The following is a 19772-nucleotide window of genomic DNA, read 5'->3' as shown; positions in this document are numbered from 1 at the left end:
TGGGTCTATTATTGTGAAGGGGTGCGCTCCTTGTCAGGTGATTGCCGACATGTCCGAAGAGCAGAGACAAGGTCGCCATTTAACATCACAGTGTCGAGAAATCGTCAACAATGTTCTAACTTTCGTTAAACAATTTGGTTTAATGTTTCCTATTTGGAATTTTAGGCAGCGAGCCGCAGCACTGAATCGGATTCTGAAAGTAACTGACTTTACGTTTTTTACCAATCTAGATAGCTCATGACTGTGAAAACAATTCGGAGGGGTTTTCAGAAGAGATGTTTTTCGGGACAAGTTCTGTAACGAATCCAGGTATGTATGTTTCGCAAGAACGCAGCAACAACATCAATCTCTGCTTCCCTATTTAATGAAGTTAACTGGACCAGCCGTTTGTGCCATTTGACCTCCCGGGTCATGCATATGTAGACTACCTCAGGTCAAGCTGAACAACTTCTACAGTGGTTGAGAATTCTCTGAAACGACGGTGATTTTACGTGTGCTTCAGAGTGATGAAAATGGAGAAACCAGCGCGACAATAAGTTTGGTGCTGGAAAAAAAGCGTCTTAAAGTACTTCATACTATAAAAAAAAGGCAATCAAGATTCAGCAACTAGGTGTCACGGATATACAACTACCCAACTGTATACCCGTCGAGAACGTGTCAAGAGAAAAACTGAACGTAGTGATGATGGCAAATTCCTCGGACACTTTCCGGACAAATGAACGCTCCGATAAACTTAACACTGAAAATCAGCTTCATTAAAAGAAATATTTCAGTTCGCAAGTTTTGGTTAGGTTTTTGCTTTCTTCCAAAGTTCCAGTAGTTGTGAAAACATGTCTGATCATCACTATCACTAGTCCGGCATTACCTATCTTAGCATTTAAGCGTCATTACCGCGTGAGGTTTGTAAGGTAAATTTCACCTTACACCTTGGATACGCGTCCGTATTCAAACACGTTGAATAATGGACACCAAATCAAATGCTTTACCTTTATTACAAGATATGCCTCTTAACTTTAGACAGTTCATTAAGCTATATTTCTTTCCGGTCTTAGCCCGTTTTCTTACCGATCGGAAGCATTTTTTTTCATTTCTATGTTTCTAATCGCCTGACTGACTGTCAACTGGCCGCCGACCTCATATTTAAAAACAATTTTGTTATTTCCGCCGACTCGAACTCAGACTGTACCAACTGCTTATTCATCTGCTCTCTTGCCGTGTCGGTGGACGGAGAAAGGTTCTAATGAATCTTCAAGAAAACCTAAGCACTTGGTATTAAGTTCTTCTGTTACATTTCGTTTATTACTTCACGGTTATGTATTAAATGTTCTTAAAAGTAACAATATATTGATTCTGATTCAAACTGTCCTGAGGTTTTCTGCTCCATCTGCTTGCAGTGCAATCGGTGTTATGGATTCAAAATCATTAAATTTGACAGCAAATAATCTTGATGTAAATTCATATATTACTGATTTCTTGAATACGTTTTATTTTCTTTCATACGTAGATTTAGCCATTCATAAACGTTCAAAGTAAAGCGAGATTAAAGTTGCAAATATTTTGGGCTTCGTTTCATAGATATGAACAAATCTAGATCTCTATAGTAACGCAGGTGCAATTATTAAATAAATAAATAAATAAAATAAACATGTCCTAGGGTCAATAAAAGTCAAACACTTACACTATTCAAGTATTTATTATACACTTTGGTACAAAAATATATACACACTATTTACAGCTGTCAATAGCACACCGTCAGAAGATACCTGTGAGATGTACGATATTTTACAGGCGCTTCACATGCTAATCCCCTCTCTCTCTGTTGTGTCAACTTCTGTTATATGTAGCTAAAGATTTCTTCTCAAAACACGCACTACCCGATAACGTGTCCCTTTAAGTCGAAAATCAGATGGAGAACGTTCTTGGATCTCCCTAATGTGAGCGTTTGTTATTTCGAAGTTCTGACAAGTCGAACAAGCGGTTGACTGTGCTTTTCCACTGATCGTATCTCGGCCAGTGTGGGTGTGGTCAATCTGATTGTCGCTTTGCCCTCTGCCGCCCGTTTCTCCATCTCTAGCACCTTCAGACCTAAAACACACCAGGGGAATAACATGGATGTGAGAACCAACCGCTTGATGTTGTAAGAAAGGGCTGGAATATATTTCCGGTTAATACATTAAGCATATTTGACCAGAGTTTGTCCCAAGGACAATTATTGTGAATTTAAATTACGATTCCGTCTGGGTCAAGGGACGCAACTCTGAAAAACATTTTATTTCCCGAATGACCTTAACGCGCAAGAAATGAATCATTGAATGAAATGTAAATAATCCATTTCATACAAATAGTAGACTTGAAGTGTACCAAGGATCTATTTGTTCAAGAAACGTCCTGTTGTAGGTCCCGCGCAGGAATACATCACTGGGTGGGATAATTCATGGAGTATGTATATGGGAGGTCAGTCTTCCTGGTTAAACCGGAAGTTGGAGCTGGTTGAATGTTATACCCATGGAAATCTGCAGCCATTAATGATTTGCATACACAGGGTTCATTACACACATCAGTAGGTCAACAACACAGAATAACCAGCTTCAATGAAATGTCTTCACATCTTCAACATTACAATGGTTCGATAATACTGCTTATTACCGAAGTAAGAACTCAGTGTTGCCCTTTTCGTGGATAAGAGTGGGTGAGTTTAGTTTTACGCTGCATTCAGCGTTATGGCAGTGGTCTGTAAATAATCGAGTCTGGACCAGACAATCCAGGGATCAACAGCATGAGCATCGATGTACGCAACTGAAACTTATGCGCTGATTACTGAACATCACTGAAAGGGTCAGTCAGCACGTGGTTTGCCAGGCTCAATTGTTATCTATAATGTCAGTGAGAGTGGCGCCGCACAGCAGAAGGGTTTCCTCGCGACACACCTGCCTTGAAACAATGTGGACACGACAATTCAGTGATAAGTATCATTAGCACAGACCCACATGTTCTGCCTCCACTCAGCAAATACTAAGGCCACCCATCCCTTTCACACTTTGCAACAAACATGGTGCTTAATGGTCTATCTTGCCAATCCTTCTTCGGGTGGTTTATTGGCATGGAACAGACACGTACCCGCCACGGCCGACTGGAAACCTGCGTTGTAGTCCGTGGTAACCTCATTGTGGATGTAGTCGGCTCTGTCGTCCACGAAGTTGTCGTAGATATCCGGCCCGCCCACCAGAGCTCCATACAGCGTGTGGGTGTTGGCTTCTGACTTAAAGAAGTCCGACCACGTGCAAGGCCAGGGACTAGGGTCGCATGAGCTGCCAAAAGTAAATGGTAAAATGTTCCGGTAACAATGGTTCTGAACTGGTGCTGCCAAACATGTGGTTTGTGTTCAAGTGTGTTATTGACCATTGTCCCATGCTCAAAAACAAACTCGAACTTACCTAAAACAGTTATATCGTAAATATGTAAGTAATGGTAAAGGCACACCCAGTGTACAGCTGCATTGTAGTTCAAATGTGTTGTAATAAGGGACCATTCAATTTATTGGTTTATACCTCGGGGTGTGGGGAGGAGGTGAGGGAGGAGGTTGGATTATTTTAAGGGGTTTGTCGTGGGGAGGTAGGGAATCATCAGTTTTGTGCACCTGTACTGAGGGGAGCAGCAATTTTGTAAATAACAATATTTAAAGAATATACTTTATTTTGAAACATGAGATGGAGAGGGGTCATTGATCTTGTACACGACATGCAACATGCAGAGGGTCTCTTACTTTGTACATATATTTTAGGGGGATTTGGGGAGTCACTCACATTTTACACAGGAGATGCTTTTGCATAAAACAACATCCCCATCATACACCCTCCCGAAAAGCAGAATTAACCCAATTATGTGGTATGAAAGTGTTCAAAATGTGATAATGGCAACCACAATCAAATTGTGTTACTATAGGGAATTTGATCCGGACTGCAGCATTCAATGCTTCAGAAAAGCTTTCTATAGTCTTTATGGAAGACACAATGACGGTGACAAAATGACGGATTGAATTCATCGTGTATGTGTTTGTTTTTTTACTAAATGACTGAGTCATAAATGCATGTACACTATACACATATGCACAATATACATTCTGATATAAGTGTAAAATAGTATAGTATGGTCAATGAGTGAGATGATGGCCTTCTTCAGTAGGACCTTGGAGCAGTGGACTACTTGACCTGCCTGGAAGCATGGTGGGGTCGTGTAGGGGGATTAAAGCCAAAGCCGACGACGTAGCTCCTACCGCCCTCCCCCAGCATATAGTGAATCTGGTCTTTAGCCCATTTCCGGTACAAGTCGGGTTTGATGCCCTGGTTGGCTGCTACCAGAGCAACGGTAGCCATGTTGGCTGCAATAGAATAACAACATTATTCTATAGTTAAGCTTCTTCGCAGTACTGTGCTGCGTGCTTTCACGAGATACCCCGCCACGGGACCTGTGAGGAAAGGAGGGGTTTTGTGGTCACAATGGCTGATGGGACTAGTGAGTGAGTACGTCATGTTTTTCACTATTCCATCAAAATGGTAAGTACTCATTGCTTTTATTAATTGATGACACGGCAAAATTTTGGTTGGAGATCGCAAAATCGAATTGCCTGTTTCAGTAACAAGCTAATTCGTGGTAAGCTACTACGTGGTCATCCAAATACAATTACTGTGGGGTATACCACTTCGTCCAAAACCACAATATTTTTCAATTTGTTTTCACCGATCCTCTAAATGTATATATGCAACTTGAGCATCCTAATTACATGTACGCTACAAGTGCAAAGGTGACTCGTCTGTCCCAAAAACTCGTTTTGATTGTGAATGACGAGTCAAAAACACACATACCTGTTGTCAAAACGCCTGATAACTTAACAAACTGCTTAAAAAATACATTCTGCTGCGACACCTACCGGAGTATCTGAGGGATCCCCATCTCTGCCTGAAAGCCAGTCCTTTAGGGGTGTAGTCGACGGACCCCCCAGGGAGCCAGTCCCGCATCAAGTCCTCGATCTCTCGTCGATACCGTCGCTGCTTCGTCAGCTTGTAAAGCAACACCTGTAAAATAATATTACATCGCAATGGAACGGCTTAATAAGGGAGGTAACCCAACCCAAAAATTGTACTGATTGTGCAGGGGGTTGATGATGAAATTTGAACGGGCCCTTATATGTTTACCATTTTCGCCGCGATCCTGATGTAGGTATGAAGCTGTTTCTATCGTGCCTTAGGTTCACATGGTGCACTCTTTACATTTAAACTGCAAACTGCATGGGGCTCCAGCCAGCCTTATAAAAGTACCCGATAGGTATGCAATTACTTTCAGTATTCATTTAGTTTAATGACTTTCTTGCTTACCCGGACATCAGCAAAAGAATGTACTTTCCTTTAGTTTTGTTGTGTGTTTATGGACAGTGACGCGTGTTTTCCGCGTGACTGCGCCATCTTACCGTGGCCCCTGCAGTCTTTTCATCCCAGGACTGGGCCCAGCTTCCCCGGTCGTAGTTCCGCTCGGCCGCCACGAGGTACTTCCTCAAGCCGGTGGCGCGGTACAGCCACGCTGCCGCCCACGTCAACTCGTCACGGTAGCCGGACGACCTGGGTAAAATAAGGACATTACGAACGTTCGGAAGTGTTCCGTGATGTTTTGTAACTGTTTCCACGCAACATCGTCTTTATTTGTTGAAAATTGTGGTTCAGCAGGAAGAAAAGGAACAGTTATGGAGATCACAGATCGCTGATATATTGTTTGAGGAAAACTAGTTATAAATATAATAAAGTCGTCATTTTCTTGTGATTGTTTAACCTGCAATCAATCCGAATGTGTGTCAAATATTGATGTACGAAGAGATAACTTATTCTTCCCGATAAATAGGTAATTTTGATCTTAATTTCACACACGAGAAAAGGCACATACTGAGTGAGTGAGTGACTTTAGTTTTACGCCACTCAGCAATACTCCAGCGATATGGCGGCGGTCTGTAAATAATTAAGTCTAGACCAGACAATATTTATCAACAGCATGCGCATCGATCTACGCGATAGGGATACAATAACATATGTCAACCATGTCAGCGAACCTGACCACTAAGTCGCCTCTAACAACAAGCACTATTCAATTCTAACCCGAATATTCACGGGTCAACACAAACTGGAGAAAAATACAGTTAAAGGTATTTCACGTAATATACGCTAACATTTTTATAAACACCTAATTTATTTATGAATAATGAACTCAGGTTTATGATACAACCGGAACTGTCTTGCTGTGATATTTGCACGTGTTTATAATGAGTGATGTCATATCTGGGTGAATGAGTGTGATATTTGCACGTGTTTATTTATAAGGAGTGATGGACAGTCTGGGTGAATGAGTTTGATATTTGCACGTGTTTATTTATAAGGAGTGATGGACAGTCTAGATGCATGAGTGTTTTGAGAGCGAGCTTTTACGTTTGGGAGACTTTACATATTTTCAACAGGTGTATAATACATTAGTGGGTAGTAGGTTAAGGTGATCCGACGGCACCAACAACAGCAGCACCTGTCTCAGTTGTTGTCAATGTACTTCGGCCTCTGACCACAATGCCCCTCACTTTAGGTGTGGGGTATATCCTTCGCTACATGTACGCGGTATTGTGTGGGGATATGAAGCTATGAAGGATCATATATGTCATTCACTACTGTTTTCCTTGTTTGAGATGACGTACGCATTAATCCCTTGCAGTGTGAACTGCGCCCCGCTTTTCCGTGTGAATAAATGATGATATGAAGCCATGAATCTGGGTATGAAGAGTTCCCCAACAATTTACGTTCGTGTCAAGTAAATCCCTTTCACAGCGTTCGGTACGTTCGTGGAGGCGTGCCTCGGATTACTAGAAAGTACACTACCGTAAAATCTAATAAACAGCACGTCAGCCTGAGATATACACAGTTGCGGGGGAAAGTAACAGCTTTGTTTTAAGTGGTTTGAATGTGACGTTGCTGAAAATAATAATATCATTTCTGTCATTTTCTGGGTGGTTTATCATAAAATAGTCAGTGACAAAACAGAAGCACACGCCCTAAAGGACGGGTTGGTTGAATACTCTATTCAATCAAGGTCAAGGTGAGCCACCATTATTACACTGATACGGGCGAAGCTGTAGCGGGGCACTGGAACCACCTGCAAAAGTTGTTCCAACACCAATGAATTATGGTTGTGATTTTTACTTAGATCTCAAAAAGATTCCGATTCAGACCGAAACATTGCACAGAAATAACGGCTCCTTTCGGACAGCAAATTTTCCCTGTATGTCGCGCGTTCCTTAAGAATGTACAGGTGCGGGTTTCATGGCCTTTGTGTTGTAAATGACCATGTTTTTTTATAATTTGTCCAAGATCGACGAGAGACTCTTGTTTTACCCGTGTGTTTGTGACAGGTGTCAACGATGGGGAAACACCTGGTTTCATTACGAATTATTAGTTACCCATAAACACAAAAATATAATATGGCAGTTAGAATCAGTTCTTCTACCAGGATTTCTTGTGCATGGAAAGGGTTATGACATTTCTGAAGAGAAACACTTATGATACTCGCATGCATCCCATGTACATGGACTATGTCTCCATTCTGTCATAATAAAAAAACCGAAACGTTGCTAAGCACCGAGTACTGTAGACGTAGGTGCGATGGAGGTGGTGGTGCAACTGTCTAAAACGAAACTATGGGTGCCATGACCAGATGATGTGTTGTGATAGGATGGAGTGAGTGAGTGAGTTTGGTTTTACACTGGTGTAGCAATCATCCAGTAGTATCACTGCGGGGGACACCAGAAATGGGCTTCACACATTGTACCTATGTGGGGAATCGAACCCGGGTCTTCAGCGTTACGAGCGAACGCTTTCACAACTGGGCTACCCAACCGCACACAAATGCTTTTAACGTTGATTGGTTCAGAGGATAGGCGAGTATATAACTACCAACGGATACGTGTCCGCAATATCGTGGGGAATCGAACCTGGGACGAACCAACGAACCAACCAACGCTTTAACCAATATGCTATCCTGCCACCCTATCCCACTGTCCCGTTATAGAATGGACATACAATACAATGGGCGATTGACCACAATCTCTATTATCCCATTGACATCGCACTTCAAAAAATAGTCACATCCTTTCCGACACAAAATAACGATTAAAAGCTACCAACTCACGAGTAGAATTCCTCCACAATAGGGATGCTGTCACTGTACTTTCCTCGATATCGCTCAGCAAAGTCGAAAAGTTCCTCCGCGTGCCGAAGTAGTTCCGCCGCATAAACAGGGTCTAGAATAAATGTCGAATCATACATCACACGATTCAAACGTTACCATCAACTATGTGTTTGTCTGCATCATGGAAACTAAGCTGTTTGCACAATGGCATCTTAAAAGCTACAGACAAGGACTTAAAAGCATTAGAATTACAACGCTCTTCCGGTTTCTTTGATGAAGAGTATTTAGCACAAAACCTGAACGTGCATTACTCTGAAGCCGCTTATGTACAGAAATGCCAGTCGGTTGTCCAATTGTCCCTGGTATTTGTCATAGCGTTCAAAGGAAGACGAAATTAATACTGTTCGACGTAAAGATGTTTCACCATGAATCTGACACGAGGTCTCTTTCGACGAAAATAGTTCACCTGATGTCTACATAAATTCTAATTGCTGCTAATGGCACCAGTGGAACTGAAAATAGAGTTACACAAAAAAGACGGGTGTGAATATATCAAATATAACTGCAGCACATGACGTACCTCTTCGTTTAAACGCAACAAATCCTGCAGCCAAAGCAGCCGCCGTTTCTCCAACGACGTCACTTCCGGGTCGTTCCGGTGTCAAGCGATACGACGGTCTGTACATATCCATATCTTCCGGTCTTCCCCAAAAGCTGTGATCTACATAGGGGTCACCTACCTTGAATATAGCGCAGCATAAATCAGAAGTAAAGTAAACTGTATTGCTTGTTTTACAAACATGGCTACATTGAACGGACATTTTGTTGTACAGTCATCCATGGAGGATAGTGGGATTCATGTTAATAATGGTTTCCTGCATCAGTGTCGAAGTAAATGACAACCGGAAATGCCGCCATATTTGACAAAGATGAAGATCAATGAAGGTGCGCAAAAAAGCCAAATAATCTGTTTTTACTGTAGCCCTGTGTAATCTGCCGGTACTATGTGCAATGTTGCCACGTTCTACTGAATAGAGAGAAGAGAATCTTCGCTTATTTGAACAAATGGGTTGTGTGAGTTAGATTTTATGCCGTTTTTGGTATTTTTTTGGTAATAATTCACAAATTGTACCCATGAGGGGAATCGAACCCGGGTCTTCAGCGTGCGAACGCTTTGTCCACTACACCCCGCCTGCAAATGCTTTTAAAGGTGATTGGATTAAGGAGGCATCAGAAGATAGGCGAGTATGTAAATACTAAAGTATACGTGTCCGCGATTGGAAATATTATGGTTAATATGCTCAGGTGAAATGAGGTTGAATATGGCAATCAAGAACATTCCACTAACACAGCATGCACGTGTGTGTGTGCGTGTGCGTGTGCGTGTGCGTGTGCGTGTGCGTGTGCGTGTGCGTGTGCGTACGTACTACTCCGGATTACAGCTGGTTTTGTATCGCTAGCCCACTTAATTATCGTGTTGCATATACATTATGTATACGCTACTCAGACACAGTATACTGACACCCAGCCGACATGCTTGTCAGACGGTTTTGAATCGAACACCAGACCTTCTACACCCGGGCGGACATTCCGGACAACGAAGGGTGTCGCATAAACAAGGTTCGGTTTCACCAAGGTGATGACCTCGCCATGTTAACAGGCTATACTTTGCGATTAACCTCCCGGATGATTTATTTTTCAGGGACATTTGTTTGATGTGATGCATTAGGCTGACCTGGAAAATACTGACGCAAAGTGGGTTTAACCTTGAAGCAGAGCACTTCCTGGTGTATTATCCTACACACAAACACCTCGATACGTCCTAGAATGTGATCTTGACATGGTCGGATGTCAATACAGATGAACTGTATGGAAACTATTTGCGATAGCGGGAGAATATTTCAGAGAAAGTCACGACCGGGACATGTTCATTTAGGCGTAGTCTTCCATCACATGTAACGGAAGTTTTTTTACAAAGTTAACAAAACTATATTAGATCTTACCCAGGAAGCAAAGCACAAAATCAGGTACAGAACGTACCTGTACACACCTGTGTGAAATATGCACTGAAATTCATAAGTGAATGAGTGAGTTTAGTTTTACGCCGCTGTCAGCCGTATTTCAGCTATATGGTGACGGTCTGTAAATAATCAAATCTGGGCCAGACAATCCACTGATCATCAGCAAGAGCATCAGCATCGATGTAGGCAACTGAGATACGATGACGTGTAAAGCAAGCCTGGCCACCCAATCCCGTTAGTCGCCTCTCATGACAAGAATGGGTTGCTGAACATCAATTCTAACGCATGTTCATGGGTATCAACTTGATATGAGCAGTATGTAGTCGAAAATGCAGAATTCTGCTTCCTTTAAAGCCTTTTAAACGTGTGCATTCTATATCTTGTTAGAAACAACAAACTATTAGTGTTGTTTCTCATGACACATCCGCGAAAATGTAGGTATTCAGCTTGAAATATTTCCGCTACGATGTAAGTCAAAACATAGTCGGTCACACCTAGAAAATGATACAAATGCTGCTGTTTTTATGTTTTATTATTCTACATTCTACACACAATCTGTCCATCTCAAGAACATTGATTATGCTATGTTCAAAGCTCACGATCTCCACCACACACACAAACAATCACACACACACACACACACACACACACACACACACACACACACACACACACACACACACACACACACAAAGAACTAAAATAAGCCCCAAAATCTGCAACAAATGCGCGACAATCATCAGTAACAAAGCATGCAAGCAACATTTTCTGTGTTTGAGATAGGCGGAAGTCTGTGGAATCAAACAGAGATATTCGAGTGCTTAAAGAAGCAATTTGAAACTACATTCGCTTGTTAAAGTGAATCCCCCTTCAAGTTTACTGAAAGAGCTTAATTTGGGGACACTATCCATCTTCCTTTCAGATGTGATAATCATAAGGATATAACATATTCTAATGTTTTCGATCATTCATACATGATGCCTAGGGTCCAAACTAAATATTGAATGGTCACACAAGTGTCAACTTTCAACATACGAGGGTTGGCTGAAAAGTTCTAAGCCTCACTGTGAAAAAAAGTTACAAAGTCCACGTTTGTAATTTATTTTTCTACATAGTCCCCTTCCAAGTTCACACACTTTTGCCAGCGGTGCTGGCATTACTTGCAAAATGGCGACCGGCGAGTTCCTTTTTCATTTTGGGGAACAGGTGGAACTCAGAAGGAGCCAAATCAGGTGAATAAGGAGGATGGTCAATGAGCTCAAAGCCACAATCGCGGATTGTTGACCTGGCCACCACCGATTTGTGAACAGGCGCATTGTCTTAGTGGAAGAGGACACCTTTAGCGATCATCCCTCGTCGTTTGGCTTTGATTGCTTCTCGCAACTGGTTCAGTAGAACAGCATAGTATCTGCCGTTGATAGTTTGACCTTTTTCAAGATTATCAATGAGCAGAATGCCCCTGGAATCCCAAAAGACTGATGCCATCACCTTTCCAGCTGAAGGAACAGACTTGGCTTTCTTCGGAGCTGGTGAATCAGGATGCTTCCACTGTTTTGACTGTAGTTTTGTTTCTGGTTGAAAGTGATGTATCCAGGTCTCATCCATGGTTACAAATCGTGCCACAAAATCTGCTGCAAAACGACGCAAATTGTCAAGGGACGTCTGGAACCTGACACGTTTCTGTCCTGCTGTCAAGAGCTTTGGCACCCATCTTGCAGAAACTTTAGTCATTCCTAATTCGTTGGTGATAATATGCTCAACCCTCTCATGAGAGATGCCCACTACACTAGCAATATGTCGAATAGTCAATCGTCGATCATCCATCAACATATCGAGCACTCGCGTGATGTTTTCTAGAGTGGTTGCTGTTGAAGGCCTTCCTGAGCGTGGGTCATCATCAAGGCTTTGTCTGCCACGCTTAAATTCTGCAGCCCACTTCTTTACTGTGGAAAATGAAGGAGCATCATCCCCTAGAGTGGAGACCATGTCAGCATGTATCTGTGTTGGGGACATCCCTTTCTTTTGCAAGTACTTGATGACTGCCCTGAATTCAGTTTTGTCCATTTCTGATGATTTCAGAGGGTAGGTTTACCAAAAGAGCTGTAGTTGGGATAAAACTATTAGTACGTTTGTAGTTCTTGTGTCTATGATTCACTAAATGATTGTCCTCATTGGTGGCAAACACCTGTCTCTACCTGGTGGGGAAAAACCACTCAGGCTGAGAACTTTTCAGCCAACCCTCGTATATTGAAATATTATACCCCAATGTGCTGTGATGACCACATTATCCATATATATATGAGATGTTTGGTATGGCTGTGCTAATGATTCTTTCAAAATAAAACGTAAGCTTTTCAAACATTATAGATTGACTGACTACGTTTTAAACGCCCGTCGTATTTCCCACGATCTCCCTCTGATTGTCCATGAACACAATGATGGAGTAGATAGTAGGTTGTCATGAAGCCATGTCGTCATTACAGAACCGCAGGAAATCAGGGGAAAAAACAAATAAAAAGTATGCACAAAACATGACTGGCTAATAATGAATGAATGTTGTTAGAAGCCGTTGTGTACAATATTCCTCCTATATAGCGGTGATCTGCTAACAGTGGATTACGACAATCGATCCTCTTTAAAGCGCCGGTCTTTACGACAACCGATTTTCTTTAGTTGGTCTTTACTACAATCGATGATCTTTCTTGCCTTTACGACATTCGATCCTGGATTTAGTTGGTTTGGGCTACATCTGATCCTGTCTATTTGACCTTTACGACGTACAGTCCTCTCAGATGGGTTTGATGACACACCATTTTCTTTTGTAGGTTTTTGCAAGTAAATCTTACTGCGACCTATACTTCCCCCAGAAACCCTATCGCTAATAATAACTACAAAAACATGCAAGTCGATAATACCCTATTGATCCTAACACAGCACAAACCTGTTGATTGGTTTACCTTCAATGCCATCCCACCCCCACTCACGATACAATATAGGATATTCATATAGCGCACATACCCATGCACAAGTGCATGCTCAAGCCGCTGGTATTTTTCCCTCGATCACTGGGTGTCAATCTCAACAGCACATCGTATTTCAATCTCAGCTCCCTGGGGAGTATACAACTCTTGCTGCCACTAGGCGCACCGAGTATATTGTGTCTCTCTCATTATAACAAGGTACCCAATTCACAGCTGGGTGGACTGGGACACGTAGTCACAGTACTTTGTCCAAGTTTACTGCACGTTGCTCTACCCGCATCTAGGTGTATGCACATGGTCATGTGGCCAGCATCTGGTCATATACCAACGGATTCGTGGTTTCTTTTAAGTGCACAGGGTTGTGCACTTACACTAGATGTTGTGACAACACTGAAAGAGTATGCACACCAAGTTGACTCTAAGGTTTTTACACCTGGTCACAGGTTGGCTCGATCCCGAAACCGAAACCTCGCTGGATCACTAGCCTGGCGCCTTAGCCAGCTCGCCCACCATGTACCCACCCGGAGAAATAGCTTGGTTGTTTGTAAACCGCACCAATGTCGAGATCAACATTTCAATATTCTACCGTCTGTCTGTTCCCTGTTGAAATGGGAACTAAACAAACGGGCAAACAACCAGAGTTAGAAAGGAAAGTGAATTTTAACAAGAAGTGAATGGGCGTTTTCATTTTCCGAATGTCGTCATGGAATATCAGTGATTTCGACTTGGTATCGTTTCTTTTGCTCGTTAGTACATATACCATCGTCAAAGATGTAAAGTCTCGAGTGTCTGCCCAAACTTATATGACTTGGCGTAAAAGACAAATTTGTGCTGAAAACCATAAGAAGTACAAGTCTAGGTATCTGACACGCCAACTTCTACTAAAACCTGTACTTACCTGGGCATAGAACTCGTATTTGGTAGGGTGAGCTTTCTGGAAGTAATCAAGTGGCCACTTGACACAGTCGTACATGTCCTCCAGGAGACCCGTCCCCTCGTACGCCTCCTTGAATTCCAGGAACCCCCATAGCAACATCGTCGTCGCCCCCGCCATCGGGAACCCGAACTTCACGTAGTCGCCAGCTGCAATACCAGAAAGTCGGGTGAGTGAGACAAGTCGCAGAGACTTACCACGGATCTCCAGTAAAATTCAACATTTCCGGCAACCATGAGATACCGAGGCCTGTCTTGACTGGGATGGTTAGAGATAGCTTTGATACAGGTTCCTTCCCTCCTTTCTTCCTGACCAACGCACTCACTCACTCACCGTCATACCAGCCTCCGGTGAGGTCTTCTCCAAACATCCCCCTGTCATTAGTGGCCGAGTTGTCTCTCCACGTGATCCGATTGTCGTCCGGGAGGTACCCTGACCTCTGGGCCTCGTAGAAGAGAATTGATTTGTACATGGCCTCTCCGTAGTTGTAGCCTGGAACAGACACGCAGACACTCACTGTTACAGACTGTATACGTGAAAAAAACATAATTATAACCAGTAGCCAGAAGTCATCAACAAAAAAAACGTTCAAAAACTCATGTAGGATCACGAAACAAAGTTTCTTTTTTTTAAAAAAAAAAATATGTTTTGTTGACCCATGGTGTGAATCGGTAACCAAGAACAAAAATTGGAGCATTTATCGCACTCGACTAGAGTTAATATAAAAAGCAATGAACATAGCCTTAAAATTGCATGACAGAAAGGTTCCAATGAGAATACTTCGCATCGCGAAATCTTGCCCAGTAATTTGTTCTGAACAAGATTAAGCATGTAAATGTTTGAAAACGTTTTAAATCAACTGTTTATTAACAAAACGTGTTCAGCACGAGGGGAAAGAAAACGGTTCTTGTTTTTCTGCCGGCACACAACGTGAATGTGTTAGTGCTGTACGTGTTCAGAGTAACACGATTTCCTGGGGAAATGTTTCAGTAAAAACATGTGCAAATGTTTTATGCAATCAAGCGGGGATTGTTACCCTCAGAAAAAAAAACTATGGGTGTTAGTTGATTTTTTGTTTGTTTGTTTTTTTTTTTGTGGTTCTTGGCGGAGGAAACGTCAAAGAGTGTGCGTGCGTGTATGGTGATGATATACTTGTAGTGTAAGGTTGGTTGGTTGCTTTGTTGTTTACCGCTACACTCAGCAATAGTCCATTTATATGGCGGTAGTCTATAAACAATATCGTCTGGATCAGACGATCCAGTGATCACCAGCATGAGCATTGATCTGCGCAAATGGGAACCGATGACGTGTCAAGCAGGTATTACTGAGGGCCAATAATGGTTGGGGGTGCAGGAAGTCAACGTATGTAACTATACGTTGAGTGTATCGAGATATTGTTGTGTCGAACTTCAACACTAAGACCTCAAGCAACACGTAGTGATTTATAAACTGTGCCAACACAGCACGTAGATCCTAACCTACCAGTGAGGGGTCCGAACCCGGAACGTATTCAGTGCGAACGGACACCCTCACACGAGATCACGTGATACGACACATGTCACTTCCTGAAAACAAATAGTTGCTATGTCTGCCACGTCCCAGTACGCTTAGTTTATACGATTATGTGCTAATGGTTCACCAAATATACAGTTTGTCTTAAAAGTGCGAATGATTATACCTAGTGCCGACCAATGTTATTTGTTTTTGATTTGTTGATTTAGTGTTAATTTAGGGCAAAATTCTGCAAAAAACTTACAGAGTTGGTATGAAGTTTTGATTATGATGAGCGTTTCATTGAGTATGTTATGCTTATTAGTTTTCGAGTTATACTGCAATTCATCGGTCGGCGTTTGAGCCAAGCGGACTATATTTATCAATCATACTGCGTCAGCTCCTACCGGTACTTTTATTACTGGTTACTTGTTACTTGTGAAACATAAGAATTGTCCCCAACTGTGTTGTAAAACAAACATGTTTTAACGATTTGTTTCTTTATTGATTGCAGAATTTCTGCGCTTGAACACCGCCAACGTATTTAAACAGATCGTTTCCCTTTTTCCCCTAGTTTTGACAAAATCGTGTCATGGGGTTATCTGGACCATCACTTGATTGTCTGGTCTGCCTATAGGCCGCTGCTGCATTGCAAAACCACTTTTGTACGGGTTCAGGAAAATACACACAAGCAAATAGGATGATCGGTGTGTGTTACCGGTGTAGTGTATAGCATTCCTGACCAGACATTCTAACAGCATACATTGCAAGTGACGCCACCATGCTTACTGCATTTTGTTGTTTGTGTGTTTGTGTCTTTGGGCTTTATTTTGGTTTTCATTCTATGTTTTGCTTGACGTGAATCTTTTGTTTGTTGGTTTCTTTGTTTTGTTTGTCTGTCTGTCTTTTTTTTTTTGTCTTTTTTTTTTTTAAAAAAAAGAAAAATTGGAGGTTAATCTTGTGTGTATGGGGGTCAGAGGTGGGCGAAATGTCACTACACAATACGAGTGATAACAGTAACCTCTGATCTGTTCGAGTCCAGGGGCCCGTTTCACAAAACGCTCGTAGCCTAAGATCTCGTATGTTTTCTCGTAGCCATTGTACCTCCTATACTGTAACACAGGAGCTATAGATGCTACGAGAAAAGTTACGAGATCTTAGGCTTACGAGAGTTTCGTGAAACGGGCCCCTGAATTATACAATGTTAAGACACCGTCACAAAACTATGCAACTGTTCATATCATCGGACTGCCTGTATTACACTCAGTGTGCATGCATGCAAGATTTTGGGGTTTCTCTAAAAGAATATTTTCTACTTATTTTTCCGGAATAAAATACACCTATGAAATATGAGACCAAACTAACATTGATCAAAGATTACGTTATTTCTGTCGAATTAGTCTTACATTAGTTTACGCAAAACATGTATCATCCATGGTCACGTGTCCAAACAATGAATCGTCAACGCCAAACAAAAAAACACCCTCGATTATCCGTTCACAGACTTCACCGCACGCCAAAGGCAAAAGAGCAGTGCGTATCACTGAAACTAAGTGATGACATCCGGTGACCAGAGAGAAACAGAAAAGGCGAAACGCTTGATATATGAACATGTTTTAAAAATATTTCAAACATTTCCAAAACTTTAAAATAATCTGTCAAGAAGGCCTACATCTCATGTCATCCACTGCCATGGCTATCATACTAGGCTATAACGAGGCCATTTTTCTCATTACTTGTAAGATATAGTTTACGTACAGCCCTGGCAATGTAGACAAAAATGAAATGGTGCCTAGATTTTATTTACAACCACCTAATTGCCGATAAATATATCGAATTCCAAGTTTCCCTTACCTCCTTCGGGGTCTGGCCAAGGCGGGGTAGGTCCTGGCGGGGTAACCGGCGTCTCCTCTTCCTCGGGGGGTACGACTGGGATCCAAGGCCAGAAGTTGTGTTTTGGGAGTCCATAGTAAGTTTTGTTGTCCTTTACTGGGGGGATGATTGGTATATATGGCCAAAAGTTATGTCGAGGTAGCCCAAAAGTTGTCGGAATACGGCCATTCAGGAACGGACGGACAAGAAATACAGTATGAACGACAGTAATGACGACGCACCCAGTGAGAAGAAAGAACGGGGTGTGCAGCATGACTGAAGCTAGTGAGACAGGTTTACGGTGATGCTTGAGTTCATTCCTACCTAGACAGGCCCTCTCATATCTGCAGCCGCCGTTGAGTACCTGTTCTCAAATCCATGCATACAGTCCCCGCGAGAAAATCTTTACCAGACTTGTGTAAAACTGTCAATCGAGCACACACACACCTCGTGTGTGAAAATCAATGACACAACTTGGTCGTGTCTCGCATATACCAGTTGGTTTCAGCATACATACAAAACTAAACTTACACATATTCCTCCAGTGTAAACATCCTCTCACCGCAATGCTTCTGTTCACCTGAACGAAAGCCCTTAACAGAAAAAAATACACCTTTTATATTTTTTCCATTTTTCCGTTTCTTATTTTCCCAATAGTTCACGACTGTCAAACTCCAACTGTTTTCCGGCGATCGAACCCTAGGGTAATTAGGTTCGCATATTTCCTATGTACTTTGCTAACACGAGGAAAGTCAAGACACCAGTGAGCGATCAACCCAGGGCGCGATCTACGCCTTTCCCCATACAGCCATACACGCTGACTTGAGCAATCATTTACCAAGAGGAAAAGCTTACAGAAGATCACGCTCCGGGAAGATTCCGCTAGCAATGCAGTTAGCGTTGTGGCCACTTGCCTGCTGTGGAGAACGTATCGTTTAGTGCAACACTAGCTGGAAGAAAAACTACTCGCCGACAAGAAGTTTCGTCCACTATGTATACCAGCCCGCGTGCCAACAAGCTTTTGTTAAGACTTAGCTTAATGTCGCGGCTGTTCGACCATTTGTACTCGTGAGGTGGCATATTTGCTTAGGATTTGTGACAACAAAGAAACTATCTAACATGTTTAACGGACAGCAGTCAGTGTTAAAAGTCGGAGAAATCTTGACATAAAGGGACCTTCTTTGAAACTAAGGACCTCCAACATCAGAGAAACGCTGACCGTGTTACTTTAGCGTGGAGGTTTACGCAACCAAAATAACAAGGTGTTCTTAAGACATTTCAGACCTGTTTACAATAAGCCTTGAACAGTTGCTAATTGCAAAACATCTAACTTAGAACGGTAGTGTAATTTATATTGTCAACAGTGTGTGATGGAATCAATAGTGAGTGCAGTCTTGTTGAAACTTCTGCGTGTGGAGGCACTTGGTTTTCCGCTTCAATGTGACACGTCTATTCTGGTGGGTTGGACAGTCGTGAGAGTTTAACCTAACAACTAATCAGTTGGACATTGATTTTTTTTAATATTTCAAGGCATTTCACAACAAAGATCATGGTGTGCTCCTATTATGCTTGAAGGTTTTCCATTAACACGTAGGAGAGATAATGAGAGAGCGAGTATTGTTTTACGCCGCTTTTAGCAATATTCCAGCAATATCACGTCGGGGGACACCAGAAATGGGTTTCACATATTGTACCTATGTGGGGAATCTACAAACGAACTCCATGGAGCTACCACCTCATCTCTATACAAGCGATACATACGACACTATACTGTACTGAACAAAATATCAACGTATTATTAGTTCTTAGTTTTTTAATCTTAATCATTCTCGTAGGGGATGGAGTGTGTGGTGCTTGCACTAGTCAAACATTGCATATATGGACGTGGGTGTCTGCCGTTTGTGCGTGTATGCGTGTTTGTATTTGTGCGTGAATAGTCATGAACCGATTGTCTTTGACATGTGAAGATGCTGCATGACGAGCGTAACTGATGCTGGAGCTATAGATATGTGGACACCACAGTCAGGAACTGATGGACTATTGCAGGACATAAAGGAAAAGTAAGCTACACGAAGGTGGAAGTAAGTCTTTCCGCATGACATACAATGAGTGAGTCAGTTAATATTTACAGCCACACGGCAAGATACAGAGAGACAATTGTTTGTGTGTGTGTCAACAATAAAACAAACAGCCATAAAGTCTAGACAGATACGACCCGTGTAGATCCGGGGTAGAATAGTAGACTAGGACAAATTACTCAAA

At 42.2% G+C, this 19772-nt stretch overlaps 1 protein-coding gene across 1 annotated transcript; it reads right to left on the bottom strand.

The window, feature by feature from the left end:
- Positions 1 to 1677: 1677 nt before the first annotated feature.
- LOC137267905 (endoglucanase E-4-like) lies at positions 1678 to 18383 on the bottom strand. The gene is made up of 10 exons (XM_067802347.1): positions 17493 to 18383; positions 14481 to 14639; positions 14112 to 14296; positions 8792 to 8951; positions 8212 to 8323; positions 5465 to 5612; positions 4928 to 5072; positions 4213 to 4378; positions 3118 to 3308; positions 1678 to 2085 (listed from the first exon to the last, which is right to left on the bottom strand). The coding sequence occupies exons 1-10, from the start codon at positions 17782 to 17784 to the stop codon at positions 1946 to 1948; spliced, it is 1698 nt and encodes a 565-aa protein (XP_067658448.1). The 5' UTR covers positions 17785 to 18383; the 3' UTR covers positions 1678 to 1945.
- Between the last annotated feature and the right edge of the window lie 1389 nt (positions 18384 to 19772).

This window comes from Haliotis asinina, chromosome 16 (genome assembly GCF_037392515.1).
Source record: "Haliotis asinina isolate JCU_RB_2024 chromosome 16, JCU_Hal_asi_v2, whole genome shotgun sequence".
NCBI classification, from domain to species: domain Eukaryota; kingdom Metazoa; phylum Mollusca; class Gastropoda; order Lepetellida; family Haliotidae; genus Haliotis; species Haliotis asinina.
This window is presented reverse-complemented; position numbering and strand designations above follow the sequence as displayed.

Coding starts and splice junctions, on each gene's coding strand:
- LOC137267905 (XM_067802347.1), bottom strand. CDS start 17,784: ATGCTGCACACCCCGTTCTTTCTTCTCACTGGGTGCGTCGTCATTACT. Junction 5,613..8,211: donor ATTGTGGAGGAATTCTACTC/GTGAGTTGGTAG, acceptor TATTTTACCCAG/GTCGTCCGGCTACCGTGACG. Junction 5,073..5,464: donor AAAAGACTGCAGGGGCCACG/GTAAGATGGCGC, acceptor ATTATTTTACAG/GTGTTGCTTTACAAGCTGAC.